The sequence below is a fragment of the Rhineura floridana genome, chromosome 1 (assembly GCF_030035675.1).
Source record: "Rhineura floridana isolate rRhiFlo1 chromosome 1, rRhiFlo1.hap2, whole genome shotgun sequence".
NCBI lineage: Eukaryota > Metazoa > Chordata > Lepidosauria > Squamata > Rhineuridae > Rhineura > Rhineura floridana.
The window spans coordinates 23816790-23843411 of record NC_084480.1 but is presented as its reverse complement, the minus strand read 5'-3'; the positions used below and the strand labels follow the sequence as shown (position 1 = coordinate 23843411).

The window sequence follows — 26622 nt, the reverse complement described above, 5'->3', positions numbered from 1 at the left end:
GGCTTTCCAGGTTCTTGTGGTCGGAGCGCACTTCGATCTGATGAGGGGCCCCCTCTAGGTATTGTCTCCAGTATTCAAAAGAGTCCTTGATGGCCAGCAGCTCCTTCTCCCAAACTGTGTAATTCTTCTCTGCAGGCTTTAACTTCCGAGAGAAGTACGCACAGGGGTGCAGCTCCTTTCCTTCTTGGTCTAATTGCAGAAGGACCCCCCCCCCGATAGCAAAATCTGAAGCATCTGCTTCCACGATGAAAGGGCGGGTCGGGTCAGCAAAGTGCAGAATGGGCTCGGAAGCGAACCTTCTCTTCAGCTCCTCAAAGGCCTGGGTGGCATTCTCTGTCCATTGAAACTTCTTCTTTCCCCTTAAACAGTCAGTCAGAGGAGCTGTCAATTTGGAAAACCCTGGAATGAACTTTCTGTAATAATTGGCAAACCCCAAAAACCATTGTACATCCTTTTTGGTGACAGGTTGGCCCCAGTCCAATATACAGCTTACTTTCCCTGGGTCCATCTCCACGCCTTCCGCTGAGATTCGATATCCAAGGAAGTCTAGAGACTTGAGGTCAAATCCACATTTCTCTAATTTAGCATACAGGTGATTTTCTCTCAGTCTCTGCAACACCGTCTTCACATGCTGGTCGTGGTCTTCCTGGTTCTTTGAGAACACCAGGATATCATCTAAGTAACAGATTACATATGTGTCCAACAAGTCTCTAAACACGTCGTTCATGAATTTTTGAAAAATTCCTGGACTTCCACAAAGTCCGAACGGCATGACCAGGTATTCATACTGTCCGTAAGCGGTCAAGAATCCTGTTTTCCATTCATCTCCCTCCTTCATTCTGATCAGATTGTACGCTCCTCTCAAATCCAACTTCGTGAAGATTTTTGCAGAGCGCAGTCGGTCCAACAACTCTGAGATCAGGGGCAGCGGGTAGCTGTTGGGGATGGTGATCTGGTTCAATGCACGATAGTCGTTACAGGGTCTGAGTTCCCCCCCCTTCTTTTTCACAACCAATAGTGGCGCTCCAGCAGGGGATTGTAAGGGGCGTATGAATCCTCGTCTCAGGTTTTTATCCAGGAATTCCTTCAGGGCCTCCCTCTCAATCTCTGTGAGAGAGTAGATTCTCCCTGATGGAATGCTGGCTCCTGGCACTAGATCAATTGCACAGTCGTAAGGGCGGTGGGGGGGTAAAGTCTCTGCCTCCTTTTCATCAAACACATCTTTGAATTCTTCATACTTTGGCGGCAGGGTCACTTGCTCGATCTCTTGCACTGCCCCCGCTAAGGTGTTCTTGATTCCTTCAGGTTGACAGTTCTCCTGGCAATACTGTGAGGTGAACCACACCACCGCCTCCTTCCAACTTATTGTGGGTTCATGCTTTGCTAGCCAGGGCATTCCCAGAATCACCTCAAAGTTCGAGAGATCTGACACGTATAGCGAAATGAACTCTTCGTGCCCGGGGATTTGAAGTTTCACTTCCTCCGTGGCTTGTGTCACCCCTCCTGACTTCAGGGGTCTCCCATCGATAGTCTCCACAGCTAGGGGAGCGTTCAGTTTCCACCGGGAAATTCCATGACGCTTGACTAACTTTACATCAATAAAATTTGTGGAGGCTCCACTGTCAATTAAGGCAGTGGAATTAAACACCACTCCTCTGGAAGTTGTAATCCGAATAGGCAAGACCAACACCCCCTTTGAGGGAGGTTGGATCGTTGGGGGGCCTTTATACAACGCTGCCCCCAGTCTACCGGCCTGCACGTGGACTGGGTGTTCTAGTTTCCCGACGGCTCAGCTTTCCCCCCTTTTAGTCCACAGTCTCTGGCCACGTGGCCCGGCTTTGAACAATAAAAGCATAAACGTTCTCGGCGGCGTCTTTCCTTTTCTTCTTCCGACAGTCTTGGCCTAGCCCCTCCCTGTCCCTCAGCTGCATTACCTGCCATTCCTGCAGAGGGAAGGGTCTTGCTGCGAGATGCCGAGGCTGAGTATCTCGGGACCTCCTGCTTCCTTTCCAGGCGCCTTCCTTCCATCCGGTGATCTATCTGTAGGCATAGCCGGATGAGCCCTGGTAGGTCAGCGGGGGGGGAGGTCCTGGCCAACTCATCCAGGATTTCAGCATTTAATCCACTCCGGTACATAAACATCAGGGCAGCGTCATTGTAACCAGTTTCCTGGGACAGAATTTTAAAAGCGTTAGTGTACTCGGAAACAGTCCCTTTAGCTTGCTTCAGAGCGCCTAGTTGCCGCGCTACTGTTTCAGCTCTTTGCGGGTCTTGGAACATCTCGGTCATCTCCTGTATAAATCCTCTGTACCTTCTTAAGACAGTATCTTTTCTCACGAGATACGGAGTCACCCATTTTGCAGCTTCTCCCTCCAGGAGGCTAATCACGAAGGCCACTTTAGCCCCATCGTCTGGAAACTCCATGTGCCTGACATCCAGATATAACTCACATTGAGCCACGAAAGTTGCCAACTGATCACTTTGTCCTGCGTATTTTGGGGGCAATCCAATGGGAACCTTTACTGAGGCAGCTGGAGGGGCTGTTTGCATCTGGTCTATCGTGGCCTTCAAGGTTTGATTATCCGTCTTCAGCGCCTTGACTGCTGCTAGCAGGGCTTGGACATCCGTCTGCAATTCAGCTACCTTAGTCCTCAAGAGTTTCACTTCTTCCGTCTCAGAAGTGGGGTTCGTCCCCCCCGCTGCTCCCTTTGACATCTTGTCCCAGTCAAGTGAAGAGAGCGTTGAGGGTGATTTAGGTGGCTCTGTCAAGCTGTCAGGCCCAGGATGCGACTCAGGAACCAGACCAGAGGTTGTAGTTAATTCGTGTTTTATTAGAGTAATGTCCAACAAAGACTGCGCTTTCTCATGAAGCAATACAGGGATACAGGTCCTGCGACATTGGGAGAAAGTTGACAGAGCAAGGGGCTGCTTCCCACCTGTTCTTTAAGAAGGGGCTAAATGGGCGCGCAACCTTTCGCTCCTCCTTAACTCCTCCTCAGGTACTGCCCGCCTTCCCCCCCTTCTCTCCTGTCTTTTCAACCGTCTGCGTTTGCGTGGTGAGGGGGGAGGCATCACCTCCTCCTCTTCTGAAGTGTCCGATTCCCCTATGGGTGATAAAGGAGGGGCTGAGGGTAAACCATCTCTCCGCCTTTCTGCTGTGATCAGCCCTCCCTCTTGCTCTGAGCTGCGGAGAAGGGAGGGCCTGGGAATGTCTGGGGGGGATTCTAAAACTTCAAGGCTCTCAGGCTCCCCGTTGCTAGGCGACCCTATCTCTGGCATGTCCTCTGTTTCGGCTTCGCTCCACAGAGGGTAAGTTCCTCCCTCCTCCCTCTGCCAGCCATTTGAATCCTCTTCTGACAACCCCCCAGGAGCCCAGCTCATCCTCCCGACAGGAATCTAGCCTCCTTGTTTTGTTAGGAAAATATTTTTTATTCTGTGTAGGCTGAAAGCGTTTTCCAGAACAAGTGCTCACATGCCATACGCTTGTAATAAAATGGTTCACCTTGAAGACGTTTGCTAAAAATGGTATATTATGCTTTTAAGATGCTTCAGCTATCAGTTTTATTTGTGCTCATTAGTGGACTTGCTCATACATAGGAGCGAAGTACATGTTATCAGACCATATACATCAAATAAGTAATGCATTTTAAGTGTATTGAAGCTGGTACCAAAAGAGTATAGGTGGTGTCTAGTGTTAGTCATACACACAGCTATAGCTAAATAAATGTAAATGTACTGCCTTCAAGTTGATTCCAACTTATGGCGACCCTATGACTAGGGTTTTCATGACCCTGAGAGGCAGTGACTGGCCCAAGGTCACCCAGTGAGCTTCATGACTATATGGGGATTTGAACCCTGGTCTCCCAGGTCCAACACCTTAACCACTACACCACACTGGCTCTCAGTACATCCATTAAAATCAGTGGACAAGTAACTTAAGTCCATTGATTTCAATGGGACTATACTGAGTATGAGTTAGTTGGATTATCCTGCTATGTGTTTAACTGTAGGTCCTTCATAGAAACCAAGTTTTTAATAAACCTCAGCCCAGCTTTTATCCCATTTGTTCTGCTTTGCCATATTTTTCCATGTGATTAGAGAACATTTAAAGTATAACATTTTCTGGATGTTGTGAAGGATATTCATCAGCAAGCCTTGAATGGCTAGATACTGACTCCCCCAAAGCATTGAAGCTCCAGGTAGTAAGGGGATAGATCTAATTAGAGAATTAGTACTTCTATTTCTCTCTCTAGGCTCAAAATAATTGTGTTTGTAAAATTTAACATTTTGGCATTTTTTGTTACTGACCTCCATAATAAATATTTCTAGAGAGTTGATATTTGTCAAATTAAATGTCTATTAAAGGAATTATTTTTTCATCAAAAGAATTTACAAACATTTAATATGGCTTTCTTTGGAAGGATCACTTTTGTGAAACATGCTAATTATCTCTCTGACTACAAAGCATATCCTTAGGAATGGATTCTTATTTTTCAAGGGATTGTCTCTATTAAGGAGACCAGGGAACAGAAGACATGCCAGACAAACCTGCATGGCTTTCTGTTAGCTGCCAGTGTAGAAGGTCTAGGGAAGGGGACTCTAGAGTAGGAAGGGGAGTTGTGTCAAGGGCTGCATTCCCTCAGGGGTAATCTGCTGGGGCCCATATGCCAACAATGGGCAGGACCAGAGCAAAAAGTGGGTGAGGCCAAGAACCCCTTCTCCCCTGCTCCCTATCTGCCACCTCTTCCTGTTTTCCTCTTCCTGACTGGTGGGCTGCAAGGGAAGGGATTACTCTTGCCAAAGGTTTAAAGAGATTGCTTGCAGAGGACTTACTTCTTCTCCCCCTTTCATTGCTCCATCTGTTTCCGCCTTTCCCCCATTTTCCGCTCCCACTCTTCTCTCCCTCCAGGCTGAAATGAGGCTGAGCCACACCACAGCCCTGCTCTGGGGAATCATATGGTAACCAAGCTAGTTATTTCAATTATCACTTACATCTGTGATCATTCCATTATGGTACAATTCAATTCAATATCCTCTTGCAGAGTTAGGAATCCAAGCTCTGCATTTGCCCCAGGATTGATATTTCAGTGATTAAAAATACTTAGTATTTCAGTCAAATATTGGTAAAGAATCAATTAACATAGCATATTTACTTATAAAGGCCCACTGTGGTCATTGGGGTCTGCTCCCAGGAATATTTGCATAGGATTGCAGCCTAAAATTATCATGCCACAGTGATTTGGCTGGCCAATGACCAGTGTCCAGCCCTTCTTTTTCTACCTGTATTTGCTGTCTGGAAGGGGCCTAGAAGGACACAAGATGGCCTTAAAGCTTTTAGGGAACTATTTAACAGGTGAGAGAGTCCCAGGTTCTAGAACATCCTGATGAAAAAGTTCTTCTGATGGTTACAGTGGGTTAATTACACTATCTACAAGTTGATAATTCAAGCTCAGTGCCTTCTAATTATGAACAAAAGAAAGTAAAAATATCATTAATGTATTTGGCTCACTTTTATTTGTTTTCCTGTATTGTGTGTAACTCTCTATGGTCTCTGCATTCGCACTGTTTGCTCTTTCCAGCAACTTCAAAGTTCTAGTGCTTACACTGAAAGGTTCTCTCTATTTGTTCTGGGCATTGTTGGCGTGAATGTAACTTGCTGGTTGCACAAGCCTCTCCTCCACATGCCCTGTATGATATGGTTTCAGGATGCAACAGGAGGTAGTATACTATCAGTTCAAGTATACCTGAAGAAGCAACTAATGCATACCTGTCTTGGTAAATAAATAAGGGTACTAATGTACCTGAAGGAGATGGTTCACAATTTTTCTTTCCTGGTTGACTTAAATGGAGTGGTGTATGTGGAGCATTGCTCTCCATGGTTTCAGACTTTTTACATTTAAAACAATACTGGGTTTTGTTTCTGAAAAGCTATGGCATTGGTTCAAGAAGACACAGTATTCCAACATTGAGCCTAAAGATGTAAAAAAGTAGCACTGAGGCACCTTTTTTCTATCCTTGGTATTTAAGAAATGAAATCAAAAGTCTAAGGTGCTGGAGTGAACTCTGACATTTCCCATCAGGTGATCTGCAAATCAGATGCTCCTACAGGGGATGTTCTACTCGATGAAGCTCTGAAGCACATTAAGGAGACACAGCCTCCTGAAACAGTGCAGAACTGGATAGAGCTGCTTAGTGGTAAGAGCCATCTTTGTAAATTAATATTTTTGAATGCTTAAAAAAATTGGGCTGCCATACATCACTGTTTTTTCTGTTTTCAAGCATAGAACTTGATGTGTTCCTTCTCATGTGACGTCATCTGTCCCAATTATGATCAGCAACATTGATGAAAATTAATTTTAAATTAATTTTAATTGTAAATACTAGCTAATTTTAAATACTAGTGTTTGGTCAAGTAAATTTGGGGGTGGCAGCAGGGCTGTGTAGTCGGAGTCGGGAGCAATTTTGGGTGGAGTCGGAGTCAGTACAAATGTACCGACTCCAACTCCGGCTTCAAAATAAATTTTGATTGACAATTTTTTTAAAATATAAATTCGAAATATCAAAGAAGCTTCCCATGAAGTCAGCTATAGTTGAGCATTTCACCATAACTCAAGATGGAAAACATTTTGTGTGTCAGTGTATGACACAGGACCCAGTTGAAGACAAATGCTGTGATGCGAAGATCAGCGCATATTCAGGCAGCGATAAAAATGCTCCTACAAGAGCTTCCAATTTAAAAAGACACTTACAGCCCTTTCCAGGGCTGTGGAGTCGGAAGCGATTTTGGGTGGAGTTGGAGTCGGACAGTAGAAAAATAGAGGAGTCGGAGTTGAAGGTTTGGCGTACTGACTCCACAGCCCTGGGTGGCAGTGTTGGTAGCTGGAAGTGGTTGACACTTCCCACAGTGATACACGTACCAAGCAACATACATTATAGTGGGTTTTTTTGTCACATTTTGCGGAACTTGCAATGACTTGCTCATAATATTGTTTACTTGCTGTTGTTGTTGTTGTTATAGTTTTTATCTATCCCGCCTTTTGGCCCAAAGGCCCTCAAGGCGACTTACAAAAAATAAACACATATATAGAAATACGTATCAATAAAAACAATACAATTTACAAAAATTAAATAACAAGGTAATAACTTTATTAAAAAGCAACAATTACAACTTCCAGTGAAAATGCAATACCAAATCACACTTTCCTAATAAATTCCTAATAATTAGACAGTGACTACTAGTTCTTACATCAATATGTTGACATCAAAACATAATACCACTAAGGTGTCCTGCTGGTACTGCATCTGCCAATCCTAATACAGGAAAAAGAGCAGGAGCAGTCCAACTTTTTGCCAGCATAGACAATGTCCACGGTAAGCAGTACTTCAACTTGATCACGGAGATGAAGCGGTCGATGTTCCGGCTGTTGTAGGTCGTTGCAAATGACAGGCTTGGAAAGAAAAGAGAGGAAAGAAGTAGAAGCCTGCTTGGCATGGGTGGGTCTGCCCACAGGAAAGATGGAACGACGGGCTCTGAGAGGAAAGGGGTGGAGGCCTACTCTGTGTAGATGGATCTGCCCGTGAGGAAGGCCCTGGTGCCAGAGCAGCGAATTGCAAGTAGCTGTGCTCTTCCTCATTTGATCCACGTCAGTGTTATCTCCTCATTGATGGAGGTGATCCTATGATAATCCCACTTGTACTTTCTGATCTTTTACCATATTGATAACCCGGAACTCTGCCATTTTCAGTATCTCTACTTTATCCATGCTAACTGTTGAGACAGTGAATTGGATGCCCATTATTTCCAAGTTTGAGGGAACGGAGGAAAGAGACAGAAGGGGATGATGAGATAATACTTCCATTCAAATGCTGGGATGCCATAGTGGAATTCAACAAAATGACTATTTTTTTCCTAGCTTATTTAGCAAATGTTTTAATATTCACAGAAACCTTCATGGAGAAGGAAGGGGTTTCCATTTTTACAATTTTTCTAACTGGGTTTCAATATCTCTTGAAAAGCAAGGCTTTGTTGTCTTTGCTGTTAAATGAGTAGTAAGTCTTGGATTCTATTCTGGATGAAATACTGAAGTGTTTCTGTCTCTGGAGTAGAATTAATCTGTTGTCCTGTTGTGTACAGGATCACAGTTCAGACTCAGCAGTGGGGGAAAATTCTGGTCAGTGTTAATACACAGTTAAATCGGATGACTCTGAGAATTGCTCTTTTTCTATGTTTGCATCAGTGCATGTGTATCCTTCACTCTTATTTCCTGCTGTTCATATTTTGTGTTCTAACATTCCTCCATCTTCATTGAATACCCTACATGTGCAACTTGATTATTACTAGTCATGCTCATGTAGTCAAGTTAGTCCCAGTGAATGCACTGGGACTTATTCCCTAGTAAATGAGTTAAGTGACATATTCCTGTGTTCCCTCTTGCCTTGGCTGTGTAGTAGTGGAGAGGAAAGGCAGAGAGACAAATGAAAATGAGAGAAACTTGGGAGTTTGCCTGGCAGCGGCAGTGTTCATTGTTTCCAACTGTTCTTGGAGTTCATTTCTCATGTTAAGCAATGTTAGCAGTGCAGCTGGCATTGCCTAGTCATTCGGAGAGGTGAGCAGAGCACAGAATGTCTCTGACTCTTTGTTGAAATCTGAATTTAGCTATGAACTGTTGTTGAGAAGTTATTTTTGTACTTTTTTAAAACCACATTTAGTTGTCTTTATTATATTTTGTGTATCACCTTAAGATATATATATTGAAGGTGATTCATTAATAATATAGTAATAATGTGTGTCCTGTCTTCTCATCCCTGCCAGCTTTAAATGGGGTAATTACAGTTGTAGATAATACTCACAAAATAGGCTAGTCATGATCAGTAAGAGAATGCTTATAAGCACTTGGGGAAAAGCCCTACATATACATATGATTGTTTATGTACTTTGTGTACTTTTGGTTCCAAAATTAAGATTTTTGGAGATGTAAATACAAGAGAGCCAGAAAGGAAGGTCAGGCACTGATATTTGTATGTGAATTGATGGGCCAGGTAAACAGCTTGGAAAAGGCAAGAGAAGCAGGGAATTATAGAAGGCACTCAAGCTCCAACCCCTGATTATTGGAAACCATTAACAGTTCCCTGGTGCTTCTAATGTGCACCACTAGAGGCTACACATTGCCAAACTTTTCTCTGTGGATGTGTTTTGTTTTTAATTTTAAAAGGTGCAATGCCTGTGTTTCAAATTTCTGCACCGTATTTCCATATTTGCATTCCTTTCTGTGTGACTAACACCAAAACCATAATACTAAGCATTTCTGCAAATGGAAATAGTACCCTCATTCTTTCTGAAATAATATATTTTGGCCTTTAGACAGAAATTAGGGGATCACATCATTGATTGCTCCTCCCCCTCCCCCCAATTCCCTCTCTACAGAAACTTAGCACACTGGGGAGAAGGATTCTAGCCCAGTCTTCTCCCTGACAGGTTAGGTTTTTGTTGGGAATAATTTATTTATATATTGGAATCAGAGCATTTAATCATGTGAATTCACACCTGCAGTCTGAAGAAATGTAGACAAGGCAAAAATTTACTACATCAGTAGGAACAACATCTTAGAATCTCCTGCAGTTGCATGTTGTTCCTTCCTAGCACATGGAGTATGTTGGGATTGGGCTGAGCTGATCAGAGAAAACCAGCAGTATTTTCAGTTGATTTCATCTCTTGTCTGACACAGTTTGACCTTCTTGAGCTAGCATCAGTTGCAGATTTTCACCTCATGGTGGGGCTAGTACTTGAAATAAGCAATAACAGCCTTTGATCACAACAGTGTGATGCTTTTGCAGAGAGAGAGAGAGACATCCCCAAAAGCCTGGGCAAAGTGTTATGTCTTAGTGCTGACAAAAAACATACAACACTGGCAACAGGAGCACCTCAGAAGGGGTTTCCATAGTCTGGGGGCCATCAGGGAGAAGGCCCTCTCATATGCCATCCCCTTCCTCAAACCACATAGGGGGGTGGTACTGCTAACATGTTGGCTAAACATTCAGTCTTAAAACAAAGTAGTATATTTGACAAAATATGTTGATGTTATGCACCACTGCTTTTTGATAGCGTACGAAGGTGAGTCCTGCAGAATATGCACAGAAATCCCCTGAGAGCTAGAATTTCTGAACACAGTAGAACAGTTGTCTGAATTGCTTGTTCAGAGTTCCTTGTAGTTAGGAGGTTTGGTCACAAGGTGCCGCCAAGCTACTGAAGAAAGTCAAATGGATTAAAAACAATCCAATTAAAAGTTCACTGTATTTTTGATGGAACAAAGATTTGTTTCCTTTGTTGCTTAGGTTCTTTCACAAGACCTTAAGAGGGTAAGCTTTTGAACCAAGGCATGTCCTGTGCCTTCTCTTACAGCATACTGTGTATTTCTGGGAATTTTAGAAATACTTTTTATTAATGAGACAATAATTTGGCTAGACATTTTCATTAGTTGGGTGAATTTCTCCATGGTGTATTTTTTAGCATGTGTAGGTTGTATCCCACAATGGAAATGAAATATGCATAGAATAAATTTAACATTTAATTGAAACGCAGGTCCTGTCTATAGTCCTCAACATAAGACAGAGATCAATTTTTTCCCAGAAGCTAAAAAGTACATGGAATGAGAGGAGGCACTTATTTTGACATTAGGATTTGGATTATGAGTTTTGTTAAACTGGCAAGTATCCCTCCCATCCTTCTCTAAACTTTGCTACATCCTTTTCCAATCTTTAGGCCCCCAGATGTTGCTGAACTATAACTCCCATCAGCATGGCCAATGGTCAGGAAATATGGGAACTGTACAGCAACATTTGGGGACTCAAAGGTTGGGAAAGACTGCAAGTTTACTAAAAAGTTTATTTGGTTTTTGGTGAATGTTACAAATAGTAGCTTGATTCTTTCTTTGTAGATGGTTACTATACTTTGTCTCAGCAGGAACACTGTATAGTAAGCATACTTCATACAAACTGGCTGCCTTGCGCAGAAAGTGTTCCTTGACATTAGAAAAGGTGACAGACTTCTTAAACTGCTCAACCTAAGATGTAAAAAATTGCAGTTCATCCACTGAGAGATTTCTGAGGGAGATACTGGGATATTTCTGGGGAGAAGCATAGGAAGTCTCTCCACGTTATGCTAATTTACAAGCTTGGAACACAACCTGAGTATCACTTGCTTTGAGAATCGTATTTGTGTAGTTGGTCATTAGATGAAGCCTTCCTTCTATTTTATTTATTTATTTATTTTGTCAAAATTTATATACCATTTGATTGTAACAGAACCACTAAGTGGTTTTCAACCTGGTAATAGCAGTTTATACCAGACATGACAATGAATGCTAGATCTTTGCCTGATATTGCTGTGTTAATGCCTCTGTTTTGTCTCATTTGCTGATGCTAACAAAGTACCAGCTAAATATTTAGGGGACTTTTTTTGTTTGCCTTTTTTCAGGTGAGACGTGGAATCCATTAAAATTGCACTACCAGTTACGAAATGTCCGTGAACGATTAGCCAAAAACCTAGTGGAAAAGGGGGTTTTGACTACGGAGAAACAGAACTTTCTCCTCTTTGACATGACCACACACCCTCTCACCAACAACAACATTAAGCAGCGCCTCATCAAGAAAGTTCAAGAAGCTGTTCTTGACAGATGGGTGAACGACCCTCACCGTATGGACAAGCGTTTGCTGGCTCTCATTTACTTAGCCCATGCATCAGATGTCCTTGAGAACGCTTTTGCCCCCCTTTTGGATGAGCAGTATGATCTAGCCACAAAGAGGGTGCGGCAGCTCCTGGATTTAGATCCTGAAGTCGAATGTATGAAGGCCAACACAAATGAGGTCCTGTGGGCTGTAGTAGCAGCCTTCACAAAATAACTGCAATCAGACTGCTCAAGTGTTCTTTTTTTCCCATTTCATGTAAATCACTTTATCTTCTATTGATGATTCTTGTTTTCTGTCACCCTGTACCTCTCATCATATGATGAAAATCAGCTCTTGTTCATGGGAATGGTAGGTAGTGTGTTCTGTTTCGTGTGTGTGTCTACAGAATTCAGTTGGTTCAAGAGAGCTTCCTATTCTTAAACATGCTTGACTGCCACATTGGCATTCTGTTTCATATCAGATCTAAGTTAGTTTATCGGGAATTTTATTGTACCCCCACCCCTTCCACTGAACGTTTTCATGCAGAAAGCACTTTCCAGGAGAGAGAGAAGCACCTGGTTTCCAGATGATTCAGCTATGCGATCCGCCTCAGCAATGTGCAGCAGTATTTCCTGGGCTAAAATCACGAAGGCATCTTGAAATCAACAGAGTGAATCTTTTGGAGTGTGGTTTAACAGGTGCCATTAAATCATAGAAGCTTATTTCCCACACAGAATCCTACTGAAATGGAGTGCAGATTGGTGCCACAGCAATACCTGGTAGATTGTACTCTTTCTTCCTAGACATTTATTTGGCAATGTTCATACGGTTTGAAAACTAAGAATATTCCCCGATTGGCTCAATAAATAGTTCAGCCACCCTGTGTATTTCGCTGTTCATGCAAACCTGTGTTGACTTTTTTGTTTGTTTTAAAAATAACGGAATCCTAAGGCTAGAATAGAAAGGTCTGGTTGTTTCACAAAGGGATGGGATACATTCCATTGTAGTCTGTACATAGAATTGTATATTAACACTCAAGCACATTTTAGTAAATTTCCAAATTTGAATTAGTTGTACATCTGGCTTTCCATTATTTGCTTTCAGCCACTGCCTCTTCGTGAAATGATGGGCCTCCTATAAAGTGTTAGTATGTGTGCACGCCTGACCTTTCTAGAGTCTCTGGAGTTTGTGCCATCCAGGTACACTCTGCCTATACGTTGCCTTTATATAACATTTGTTGTATGATGAGACTCTATATCATTGTTTCTTTTTTCCACTCCCCTTCTTTTTTTTGGAAGAGGCTTATGATGAGTACAATTCTTGGGTGCTGTTTTCAATTTCTGTTTGTACACAAGTTAATACTGTGTCTCATGCCATTAATCTACTTAACACTTCAGAAAATCAGTTGTCAATTTTAACAAGTGTTGCATGTAAATTGTTAGCAGGTAATTACTACAGTTCAACCAATTAAGACTTCTGTAGTAGGAAGCTCTACTATGTTTTAATTTTTATATACAATTATGCTGATTAGCACATTATTGTAAAATATATAAACTGGCTTTTTAAAGTTTATTACCTCTTTACCATTGCTTGTTCTAGCTCTGTTTCACAGTGTAAATATTATGCATTGAACAAATTAAAGACGGACCTCTTTTTCTTTTTGTTTCCAATAACAGAACACACTAATAGTGGGGCAGGTATCTAGAAAATTTTGGTTAACATTGAAAGCAGAAAATACTAGATGGCGTTTAACTGTAGTTGAAATTTAAAGGGATACCCAATCTGTATACTAGCTTTTTACCTACAGTAAATAAACTATGATCTTGAAAGTGCCTGAAACAGAGCAAGGATGTAATTTTGTATTTTCTGTTCCTAATTCTAAAAAGCACCATGATTCATGATGCAACTGTGAATTCTGATTAGTATACACAAAGGCTTATTTTCTTGCTACTGGAAAAGCCCGTAAGTAGTGTGATACTCATGTCTCCTTGGATCAGCTTTTCTAGTAGTCCAGAAAAGGAGGAGATGAAGGCAAAAGTTTGTGCTCTGATAATCTGAGATTTATCTGAGCCCTCTGTGATACAGCAATGAGAAGGAAATGGAAAGTTGGACTTACCATGAAGTGTCCTTCTGGTCAGCGGAGAGTGGAGCAGACAGGAATGTGTTAACTCTCCTGGAGGCAGAATCAGCACTATAACAAAAAAAGTTTAGCTGGTGGCCAGCCGGAGGGGAGGAACCTTCTCCCATTCTCCAGTTTGTGACACAGCTGTAAAAAACCGAGTACTGAGCAGTCAGCCACTCTACCTACATGAACTTGAAACTTGAACAGAGGATATAACAAACGTTAACAAATCAGCACACAGTGCCAGGAAGGGATGAAGGGAGCCCTTACTACTCTATCCAGAGGGTGAGTGACCGGTGGTCGCCAGAGGGTTTCCAGAGAGGTGCCCTCTCCACCCCACAGCCTATGTTTTGCTGCAGGGTGGGGCTGTCTGCTCCACTCTCCGCTGACCAGAAGGACACTTCACGGTAAGTCCAACTTTCTGTTCTCGGTCAGCGGAGGAGTGGAGCAGACAGAAATGGGACGTACTTGAGCAGTGACCCCCCTTACATCCTTGGGTGGGAGCAAACCTAGGCCACCACCCTCTGAAGAACCCTTCTGCTGAAGGCAGCTTCGGCAGAAGCAAATTTATCCACCTTGTAGTGCTTGATGAAGGTGGATGGGTGAGCCCAGGTGGTGGCTTTGCAGATATTTTCCAGCGGGGCATCCTTGTGGAGTGCTGCCGTGGTGGCAGCCCCTCTGAGTGTGCAGTGATCCCTGGAGGGGGAGCTCTACCTTTTGCCTGATAGGTCTTAACTACGCAATCCCTCACCCAGCAGCTGATGGTGGACCTGGACGCCTTTAATCCCTGCGCCCCTTGTTTAAAAGTCGAACAGGGCCTCAGACCTCCTGAACAGCTCTGTACGGTCCAGGTAGATCCGAAGTGCCCGCCTGACATCGAGTTGTGCCACTTCTTCTCCCTGCAATGGACTGGGTTGAGGCAGAAGTTGGGTAGAGAAATGTCATGTCCCCTGTGGAATGAGGAATTGACCTTGGGTAGAAAACTGGGTTCAGGGCAAAGAACCACCTTGTCTGGGTGAAATACTTACAGCTCCTCCCAGATGTAGAGAGCCCCAGTTCCCCCACCCTCCTGACTGAGGTGATTGCCACACAAAAAACTGTCTTGAGGGTGAGGTCCTTGGTTGGTATTGAACGTGCTGGTTCAAATGGATATTGTGAGAGAGCTCTAACGAAAGATCCCAGGAGGGAAACCTGTGTTGCACTGGAAGTAACAGCAGGGTTGCCCCTCGGAGAAAACGTTTGACTCAAGGGTGAGAGGAAATGGAATGGCTCCCCACAGTCAGAAACACACTGCCTAGGGCCCCCACCTGTCTCTTGAGCGTGTTGGGGGCTAGCCCCTGGTCCAGACCATCTTGCAGGAAGTCGAGAATGGTGTGAATGTGGCATCCCGCGACAGGTAGCTGTTTCCGTTTACACCACCTGTTGAACGCCTTCCATGTGAGGTCATAAATTCTCAGGGTGGATTGTTTGTGAGATGCCAGAATGGTAGAAACGGCCCTCTCAGACAGCCCCTCTTCACGTAGCCACTGCTGCTCAGCCTCCAAGTGTGAAGCTGGAGCCACTCTGGGTCTGGGGAAGTATGGGTCCTTGTGAGAAGAGATCCGGTCGGGAGGGAAGACGCCATGGCGGACTGGAGCTGAAGTACACTAGGTTGGAAAACCACAGTCTCTGTGGCCAGTGTGGAGCCACCACTATCACCTGGGCCTGGAGAACTCTGATTCTGCGCAGCAGCCTGGACAGAAGAGGTAGAGGCGGGAAGGCGTAGAGGAGTCCCCGAGGCCAGGGGGCTGACAGGGCATCTATGTCCTGGGCGTGTTGATCCCAGCCTTGTGCCATGAACTGGTCCAGTTGGGCATTCACCGATAAGGCAAACCGGTCCATGCACGGGAGCCCCCACTTCCGAGTGATCTCTAGGAATGTGTCTTGGTGAAGGGCCAGTCGGCTTGTGTGTTCAGGATCCCCTGTACATGTATGGCCGAAATGGAAGCCATGGTGCCTTTCTGCCCATTGGAATAGCAGGTTGGTCTCCCTCTGAATAGGGCCTGATCTTGTGCCCCCTTGCTTGCAGACATGTGATTTGGCTGTGACTGGTGCGTACTAGCACACGAGTCTGATAAATAAGAGGTAGGAATTCCTGGAGTGCTAGTCAGATTGCTGTGAGCTCCAACCAGTTGATTGACTGGCACCGCTCCTGCACCGATCACTTCCCCTGTGCGATGCTGGAGCAACAGGTCACTCTCCAGCCATATAGGCTTGCGTCTGTGGTGACTATTGAGACTGTTGGAGCTCTGAGGAAAAGGCCTTTCTCCAGATGAGGTAAACATCCCCACCACTAGAGGAACTCCCACACATGCCTCAGGAGGGTGATGAGCCAGTTCTGGCACAAGGTGATCTGGTCCTGATATGGAAGCAGCAGCCACTGCAGGGCTCTTAAGTAGAAGTGTGCCCACGGTACTGAGTCTATGGCCACTATGATGGAGCCCTGCAGCTGAGCCAGTCCATTAGAGGAGCCTGGCTGCCTTGCAGGCACGTGTGCAGCTGGCGCAGGAGCTTGCCTGTGCGGTCGGTGGACAGGAAGAGCTTGCTTTGAGCTGTGTCGATGACCACTCCCAGATGTTGAAGGCACTGGGTGGGTATCAGATGGCTCTTGTCCCTATTGATGATGAAGCCATGGTTCTCCAGACACTGGATGGTAGTCTGGAGATCCCGTTGCGCCACTTTAGCTGAAGAGGCCCTCACCAGAAGGTCGTCCAGGTAAGGGTATACATGGACTACCTGAGTGCGAAGGTTTGCCACTGCTGCTACCATTATTTTGGTGAACACCCGCAGGGCCGAGGCGAGGCCGAAGGGCATGGCCCTGTATTGAAACTGGTGGTGGCTGTGTGCAAAGCGGAGGAAGCGTCTGTGCTGCTGGAGAATGGGGACATGCAGCTATACCTCTGTGAGATCTATAGATCCCAGGAAGTCCCCAGGTTGAATGGCTTCCGCAATAGACCTGAGCATCTCCATCTTGAACTTCTTTGTCTGCAGAAAGCGCTTCAGGAATTTTAAATCCAAGATGGCACGTAATTGCCATTGCATTTGGGGACTGTAAAGAACACAGAGAAGATTCCTGAGGACTGCTGATGCTCTGGCATGGGTTCTATGGCACCTATCTCGAGGATGTGAGAAATGGCATCCAGGGTTCTCTGTAGGTTCTCCAGCTGATGAGATGGAGGAACTGTCCTCCATCTGTCCTGCTGGATGGTGGCAAACTCTAGGGAGTAGCCAGACTGGGTGGTGCTCAGTATCCATTCGTATGAGGTGGAGGCCGCCCAGGCATGTGCAAAAAATTGAAGTCTGCCCCCCACCTGGGCTGTCCTGGCATCATGCATGGCTTTGCTTGACACTGGACTTGGAATTTTGACGATGTTTGTTGCCTCCCCCGCCACTGGAGGGTGTGGAATGGGTGCGCTGGCGGAAGGAATTCCAGGAAGAGTTCCAGGACCCCCGGAACAGATGTGTAGTCCTGTAGGTAGTTGGATAGCCCTTGGAACGAAAAGAATGTGAAGCCTTATGGGATTTGTCATCTTTCCTGGGAGCAGAAGGAAGAGCCTTCTTTTTATCTTGGTCTCCACCAGGTGGCGCTCTAGAGACTTGTCAAAAAGCTGCCCACCCGAGTAGGGCAGAGCTGCAAGACTGGCTTTGGAGTGATGGTCCACTTCCCACTGTTTCAGCCATATATTGCGTCTTACTACCACTCCATATCCAATAGCTCTTGCTGAGTACTGTAGGCTGTCTAAGGAGGAATCTGCTAGAAATTCAGCTGTTTTAGCCAATCTGTGCAGCCTCTCCCTTACATGTCTGGCATTGGGAGGCACTTCTGATACTAGCGCTTTAGCCCACTTTACCGCAGCCCATGCCAGAAAGGAGTTGGCTGCCGAAGCTCTCATGGCCAGTGCAGGTACTTCGTGTGTGCGTTTTAAGATAGCCTCACTGTGCCTGTCACTTTGGTCTGAAAGAGTATCTGGTCCTTCTTTGGGAATAGCTGACTTGGCCCCAAGGGCAGACACAGGCTTGTCAATGGCCGGGACTTGAAGGTTTGCCATGGTCATGGCAGGAAGAGCATATAGCTTCTGGGACAGAGCATGTGGAGCTTTGGATTTGGCTGGATGATCCCATTCTTCCTTAACAATGTCCTTGAAGAACTTTGGAAAGGGAATGACCTCCTTCTGATCATCTGACCTGGGGAAGATGTCTGAAGATCCCTGTTCCCCTTCCTCTAGTTCCCGCTCCTGAGGAGTTTCCTTAGGAGGGTCTAACTGAAGGCAGGCCATAGCCTTAGAAATCAAAATAGGATAGGAGTCAGGAGAATGCAGCCTCTTATGCACCGGGGATTGCATAAGGGAATCCTCCCCTGAGAGTTCCCCTTCTTTTCTGAGTCTGATGCAGCAGATGACAGGGGAGCGCCCCCCCCCCCAGGAGCCTGGGCTGAGGGAAAGGCGGTCAGATGGGAACCCAGAGCTGGAGCACCTTTTGTGTTTATCTTTGTGTGGTTTAGGCTTCTGTAAGGAGCCCCTTTTTTTACCCTTCCCCCTTTCTCCTGGGCTGGCCTCCCAGGAGGAGGAGGAGGAGGAGAAGGAAGAGGAGAAGGAAAATGAGAAGAAATCATGGCAGTGTGCCCTAGAGTGCTTGGAGCCTTTTTTCCTAGGTGCACAGGCCCAACGCTTGGCTAAGGAAGCCCCTGCCTCCATCATGGCCTTGTTAAGCCAGGCCAACAAGGTGAAAGAGGTAGAGGGCTTATCTAGATGATGAGATTTGGCGTGCTTTTTTCCTGCAGGAGCCACATGTGCATCTTCCCCTCCCCCCCAGCTGAGTAGCTGAGAAAATGAAACTATTTCACGTGGGGAGTCTAGCATGCTTCCCGCCACTGAGGTGAGGATGACTAATGGATTGCTTAATTGAGATGTAGATTCCCCCCCACTCAGGGACTTATCTTCCTCTGCATCCCGAGAAGGACTGTCTCTTCCCCCAGGCATAGTTAAAATCCCAGCTGAAGAGGGGAAAAGGCCAGGGTGGGAGCTGCCCCCTCCCCCCAATTAGAAAAAGAAAGCTTAGCGGCTTTACCTGAGAACAATGCGGCAAGGAGGCCAACCACGCTTAGTGGAGGCCCTTTGCCTCAGGCGGTTTTTGAATCAACAAAAAGCCTTGGATAGCAAAGGACCAATCCCTGCTCCTCCAAGACCTTAAAATGCTCCTGAAAGCTTCCCTCTCCTTGGGACCCTGAAAGAGCATTCAATAAGGGACAGCAGAGGGAGGCATGGGACAGATCCCGGCATCTGCCGCTTCCAGGTGCTTCCACCACCTCTTCAGAAAGAACAATCCCTCTCTTCCCCCCTCAAATCTGGCTATTCAGTGAGGGCAGGAACTGAAAGAAGAGAGGCAGACGTCTGTGCACTTTGACTGCAGCTGCTGATGATAAACTCTCTGAGAAGAGCAGAGAAAATAGCTAAACTGTTCCTGAATCTGTTATGGGGACCCAGGAAGAATAGGCTGACTCTGTTGCTCTCTGAAGGCAGAGTCAAAAACTGGAGAACATCCCTCCCCTCCAGCTGGCCACCAGCTGAACTTTTTTTGTTATAGTGCTGACTCTACCTCCAGGAGAGTTAACCCATTCCTATCTGTTCCTCCGCTGACTGAGAATGTATGATTTTGTAGTTGGCATGGAAGAAAGTTTATTTTGTTTCTGCGGATACTGGAACATGTTGTTGTTGTTATGTGCCTTCAAGTCGATTATGACTTATGCCGACCCTATGAATCAGCGACCTCCAATAGCATCTGTAATGAACCACCCTGTTCAGATCTTGTAAGTTCAGGTCTGTGGCTTCCTTTATGGAATCAATCCATCTCTTGTTTGGTTTTCCTCTTTTTCTACTCCCTTCTGAGTAGGGATGATTGTCTTTTCTAGTGAGTCCTGTCTTCTCATTATGTGTCCAAAGTATGATAGCCTCAGTTTCATCATTTTAGCTTCTAGTGACCGTTCTGGTTTAATTTGTTCTAACACCCAATTATTTGTCTTTTTCGCGGTCCATGGTACGTGCAAAGTTCTCCTCCAACACCACACTTCAAATGAGGGTTTTTTAGTCCATTTTTTTTGCTGTTCAACTTTCACATCCATACATAGAGATCAGGAATACTATGGTCTGAATTATCCTGACTTTAGTGATACATCTTTGCATTTGAGGACCTTTTCTAGTTCTCTCATAGCTGCCCTTGCCAGTCATAGCCACCTTCTGATTTGACTGTTGTCTCCATTTCACTTAATGACTGTGCCAAAGTATTGATAATCCTTGACAAGTTCAATGTCCTTATTGTCAACTTTAAAGTTATATAAATCTTCTGTTGTCATTACTTTAATCTTTTTGATGTTCAGCCGTAGTGCTGCTTTTATGCTTTCCTCTTTAACTTTCATCAGCACTCGTTTCAAATCATTACTGGTTTCTGCTAGTAGTGTGGTATCATCTGCATATCTGAAATTATTGATATTTCTCCCTCCAATTTTCACACCTCGTTCATCTTGGTCCAATCCCGCTTTCCATATTATATGTTTTGCGAATAGATTAAACAAATAGGGTGATAAAATACACCCCTATCTCACACCCTTTCTGATTGGGAACCAATCGGTTTCTCTTGTCCAGAGTATAGGTTGCGCATCAGGACAATCAGATGCTGTCGCACCCCCATTTCTATTAAAGCATTCCATAGTTTTTCATGATCTACACAGTCAAAGGCTTTGCTGGAACATGTGAAAATAAAAATTACATCTCTTCCCTTCCTGCTGCGGGGGAATTTGGTCACAATCATGTAGGATTCCCCCCACCCCAATCCTGCCTTCCATTTTATAGTTGATCTGAGATATTTTGGGAAGATGTCACAAATTTGCAATACTCTTTAACATTTTTGTGATTTGTGGACCTAAGCCTAAATGATTTGCATATGTATTTGATATGGACTCAGCTCTGTGCAGAACTAGACATACAATATTGTTTAACCCTTGAGTTCTCATTTTTGATACAAGATTTAGGGATAGTGAGGACAAAGTATTGGTTCAGAAATAATGCCAAACCACAAAAAAAACTATACTAACTAAATCAGCTTTATAAAAATCAGTGTTGTTTTTTTAAAAAACTGATTTTTCTGATTTTTTTTTAAAAAAATCATTGCTAAAATAGTAAATATCTCATTCAAGTCATTCTTATTACAAACATGCCAAACCTACACTTGCAGCCTCCTGAAATGAATTAATGGCTCTATCAGTTACACACATTGAGTTACCTACCAAACACGGGCATTCATCATTTCCATTTTTCATCTCATGAAAATGGCTCTGCCCAGTCTAACTACAAACACTTGCTTCTTGGAAGGCTGAACTTTCAGTTTGTTTCCCTGACTAAAGCTACATGTGCAAAGACGCAGGCTGGATGGGAATGGGATGGTTCTTCTGAACGTAAGTGGTGATGGAGCTGTGCCACACAAGGCAAAGGAATTAGGACAAAGCAATATAAAAAGGGTCATTTGGAGGCAGAGTAGAAAGGAATAGTGGAGAGAACTGGAAAGAAAAAAAAGGGAAGCCCCTGTAGCACAGACACAGCTTCCAGTTCCTATATTCCCCCAGATTTTTGCCACAGAATAACTGTCATGGCTTCTGGGCATAAGAGAGACCTTATCTGGGAATATTTGGAAGAAATGCTTTCCCTGAGTGAGAAAGGAGAATGTGCAAATTGTAAACGGTACAAGGAGGGGATGCAGGGCTTAACTGCAAGAACGACGAAACATCATAATTGAAACCTACTTATTGGGAGAAAATGATGTGGATGAAGATGTGGATATGTCTGAAGAACAATGGAGCAACTGGTTAGTACATTGAATAATTCACCTTGTAATGCATTATAGGAATGCATCATTTGTCAATCTTTGCCTTCTAGTATTAGTGTTATTCAACAAGCTGTTTGCTATGTTGGATTTTAATGGGAAAAAACACTTGGGTCCTTATGCTTGTTTAATCAGTTAACTGGGTTTAGGATCTATAACCCAAGTTTATGGTACAGAAAGATACAGTTAAGAGTTACCATTGGGTGTCATTTTGTTATTTTAGATTACATAATGTGCCCCTTATTGTGGAACATCATTGCAGACTATAATGGTGATACCATAAGAACATAAGAAGAGCCTGCTGGATCAGGCCAGTGGCCCATCTAGTCCAGCATCCTGTTCTCACAGTGGCCAACCAGGTGCCTGGGGGAAGCCCGGAAGCAGGACCCGAGTGCAAGAACACTCTCCCCTCCTGAGGCTTCCGGCAACTGGTTTTCAGAAGCATGCTGCCTCTGACTAGGGTGGCACAGCACAGCCATCACGGCTAGTAGCCATTGATAGCCCTGTCCTCCATGAATTTGTCTAATCTTTTAAAGCCGTCCAAGCTGGTGGCCATTACTGCATCTTGTGGGAGCAAATTCCATAGTTTAACTATGCGTTGAGTAAAGAAGTACTTCCTTTTGTCTGTCCTGAATCTTCCAACATTCAGCTTCTTTGAATGTCCATGAGTTCTAGTATTATGAGAGAGGGAGAAGAACTTTTCTCTATCCACTTTCTCAATGCCATGCATAATTTTATACACTTCTATCATGTCTCCTCTGACCCGCCTTTTCTCTAAACTAAAAAGCCCCAAATGCTGCAACCTTTCCTCGTAAGGGAGTCGCTCCATCCCCTTGATCATTCTGGTTGCCCTCTTCTGAACCTTTCCCAACTCTATCATATCCTTTCTGAGATGAGGCGACCAGAACTGTACACAGTATTCCAAATGCGGCCGCTCCATAGATTTATACAACGGCATTATGATATCGGCTGTTTTATTTTCAATACCTTTCCTAATTATCGCTAGCATGGAATTTGCCTTTTTTACAGCTGCCGCACAATGGGTTGACATTTTCATCATGCTGTCCACTACAACCCCGAGGTCTCTCTCCTGGTCGGTCACCGCCAGTTCAGACCCCATGAGCGTATATGTGAAATTAAGATTTTTTGCTCCAATATGCATAATTTTACACTTGTTTATATTGAATTGCATTTGCCATTTTTCCGCCCATTCACTTAGTTTGGAGAGATCTTTTTGGAGCTCTTCACAATCCCTTTTTGTTTTAACAACCCTGAACAATTTAGTGTCGTCAGCAAACTTGGCCACTTCACTGCTCACTCCTAATTCTAGGTCATTAATGAACAAGTTGAAAAGTACAGGTCCCAATACCGATCCTTGAGGGACTCCACTTTCTACAGCCCTCCATTGGGAGAACTGTCCGTTTATTCCTACTCTCTGCTTTCTGCTTCTTAACCAATTCCTTATCCACAAGAGGACCTCTCCTCTTATTCCATAAATCTTCTCCCTATTTTACTTCAACAAAACAGCTTCCCTAGGAAACTCCATTGTATACTTGTTTCTCAAAAAACAAGCATTTGCAGCTTGACACAGGCAATATTATGTACTATTTCCTAAATTAATAAAAATTACACAAAATATATTCTCGTAAAATGCTATATTGAGTTCTAAATTAACATGTTTTAGTAATCAAATTTGCACCATTGTTTAAGAAATAGGTGAAGAACTATAAGTTACAACTCGATTTAAATCAAGGGTTTCTCTTGATGATTTAAATCAATTATTTAAATTGCCTTGATTCAAATCAATCCACCCTGATACAAATAATGATTTGTGTTCCAAATAGATAAAGCATGATCTTCAGATGCTACCCCAAACAGTGGCTTCTGAAACCATGGGTTGTTTTGGATGTAATGCCAAACCATAATTTGCCCAAATTGGTTGACAAATCAATGTTGTGTTGTAGTTCCAAATCCTAGTTTGGCAGTCATTGACAAACCATGGTTTGACAGATACTGCTTCAGACATCATGCCAAACCATGGCTTGACATTACACCTGAAGAACCTTTTTCAAAGTGCGTGAACCACTATCTAGAATGCTGAAATGGAAGGAAAAATTAGTTTCATGGTATACTGGCAGGGAAAGTTGCACACTGGCTTCTGGAAGCTGTGTCCTGATTCCTAGTCTTGCAAGACTTAGCAGACATGTTCACCTTCTTCAGCTTATCTTTATAACCATGTGGGCTGGAAGCCTACTGTTCTCTTACAATCACAAGCATTTGAGATAGACACTGGCTCTCATGGCAGAGTTCAAATTCTGGGATTTATGATGAGATGGCCAGAGCTTGGAAAAGTTACTTTTTTGAACTACAACTCTTATCAGCCCCAGCCAGCATGGCCACTGGATTGGGATAATGGGAGTTGTAGTTCAAGGAAGTAACTTTTCCAAGCTCTGGAGATGGCAGCCATGAAATAACTTGTTGCTCATGAATGCTGGCATAACTGAAGCATGTTCTGAGAAAAAAACTTGTTTCAGATGCATCAAACAAGGAAAAATTCTTAACTGACACAGATCCTCAAATAGGGCGATCAGGTGAATCTTAATCTGTTGCCTACAACCACCCAGAAGAATCTTTCTAAATCCCACATAATTGTGACACAGGTTTTCCCCAATCTCCGCTTTTTAGGGGCAGTGACTTTTTCCTTTCCAGGCCAAGGCTGGGGTGGTAGAGCAGGAGGGCTGATAAAAACCCTGTCAATTTCATAATAATACTTAATAATTATAGAATGCTTCCTTTGTGTGTCCGAAGTATTTCACATGTTTAAGGTAGTGTTTCCAAATAAAAAGTCAGTTAACTGGGGTGGTACTTTAATCCATCACACACACAAAACAAATAATGAGCCAGTTGACTACACCTTGCAGATCTGATCATTATTCCATTTGTGACAGTATGGCACAGTAGAACAAGAATAGGCCACATGATACTTATCAGATGTTGAGCTTCATCAATCCCAGCCAGCATATCTAATGAACAGGAATGATGGGGGCTGTGGTGCAACAATACCTGGAGGGCACCAGATTGGCTATCCCTGCAGTAAATGTGTGTGGATTTAGTAGCCAAAGTGTTGAGAGTCTATTGCAGGTTCAACTGATTCCTCTCATATGAGTTAACTGGCTGGGTAGCCTTGACCAGTTGCAATCTCTCGGTTTGTTATCTGTAATGACCTAGTTTATGGGGATATGACAATTGCTGAGACAGGAAACTGTTGTCTCTTGTGCTAAAGCTTAAGGGTAGAAGTGACTTACATTTTTATATTCTAGCCAAATTGGATTTTGGAGATAATTTTGCATACTACACAAGACTGGAGCGTTTGAAGTTTAGTGCTTGATTGACATTCATCATTCCACATACCCCTCCAACACTGTAGACACCTGATGACTGAATAGATTAAGGCTTGGAAACCCATTATAATGTAGGTCACTGAATAAGAGATTACGCACCTTCTTTTTCAGGAGACTAGAACTAAACTTAGAGGTCTGCAGATACAATAATGCTCTCAGGAAGTGATCTGAAGGTATCTGTTTCTTGTTACTTCGCACTTGCACCTTCTTTCCTTGGGATTCTGCAGTGAGGAGGAAATGAAAATACCATCAACCTCAGAATTTCAAAACCTAGGCAATTGGAGTTGTATCCAATGATAATGCTACTCAGAGTAGACCCATTGAAATCGATGGACCTAAGTTAGTCATGTCTTCCACCACCCTCAGAAGTTCAGGGGATGGTGGCCTGGGAGAGGGCTTTCACTTTGGCAGCCCCTAAGTTGTGGAATTCCCTCCCCACAGAGGTGCATCTGGCACCTTCACTGTCCGGTTATTAGTGAATGCTAAAGATGCTTCTTTTTACCCTGGTCTTTGGCTCCTGAGATGTATGTCTTCAGGACTCACCCCATTCCTGTGATTGTAATGTGTTTTACTTGCTTGTAATACTGTATTTTAAATGTCTGTATTCTGCCCTGGTAAAATGTTTCTGCTGAAGGGGAGTTATTGAAAAATGGTTATTTAGGAGGAAGAACTGGCCTTTGGTACTTAATGCAGTGCAATCCTATATATGTTTACTCAGAATGAACTTCCACTATATTCTTTTGGGCTTACTCCCAGCTACGCATGCAAAGGACTGCAGTCTTAGACAAGAGAGGACTCCACCCCCCTCCTGAATCAGCAAGCGCCTGCAGAAAAGGGACAATAGTGATTCTCCTCTCCAGTTTTGCTTGGGCCTGTGATTTATCAAGAACAAATAGAATTCCCTCTCTCCATACAGCAACAGCATTAGCCACCAGCAGCAGGCCTTCTGGCTTTACTCATACCACCACCCCACTCGTAGGAACATAGGATGCTGCCTTGTACTGAGTCAGACCAGTGGTCTATCTAGGTCACTATTGTCTATCCTGACTAGCAGGAGCTCTCCAAAATCTCTCCCAGCCCTACCTGGAGATGCTGGGGATTGAACCATGGACATTTTGCATGCAAAGCAAATTCTCTCCCACTGAGCTATGATGGCCCTCTCTGTAAGCCCTAGTGTGAATGTCCATGCTTTGAATCTAGCTCATGGTCTACTAGACTCATTGGCTGTTTCACAAGATGTTGGTGTGGCCAGCAACTGCTTTGAAAGACAAACAAATTCACAGAGGATACAGCCATCAATAGCAATATGCTTCCTCCAGGATCAGAGGCAGCATACCACAGACTTCCAATTGCTAGGAAACAGCAGCGGGAGAGTGCTGTCAGCTCATTCTGCTGCTGGGCTTCCCAAGAAGCACCTGGTTGGTCAATGTGAGAAACAGGATGCTGAACTAAACAGGCCTTTTCTTATGATCGTCTGTCCCCCGTGCCTGCTGACCCCCCCGCTCCTTGTTGCCTCACTAGACC

The 26622-nt window shown here is 44.1% G+C and overlaps 2 protein-coding genes across 3 annotated transcripts in view; one reads left to right on the top strand and one right to left on the bottom strand.

Annotated features, from left to right (window-relative positions):
- GOLPH3 (golgi phosphoprotein 3) overlaps nt 1-13503 on the top strand; it is a 41592-nt gene extending 28089 nt beyond the window's left edge. For both annotated transcript variants that reach the window (XM_061615693.1, XM_061615704.1), the window contains 2 exons: nt 6081-6195; nt 11474-13503. In XM_061615693.1, coding sequence (XP_061471677.1) covers nt 6081-6195; nt 11474-11898 — 540 coding nt within the window. In that variant the 3' untranslated portion in view covers nt 11899-13503. The remainder of the gene's footprint in view (nt 1-6080; nt 6196-11473) is intronic.
- Nucleotides 1-26622, bottom strand: part of SUB1 (SUB1 regulator of transcription) — a 414045-nt gene that overhangs the window by 222488 nt on the left and 164935 nt on the right. The window lies entirely within an intron of this gene.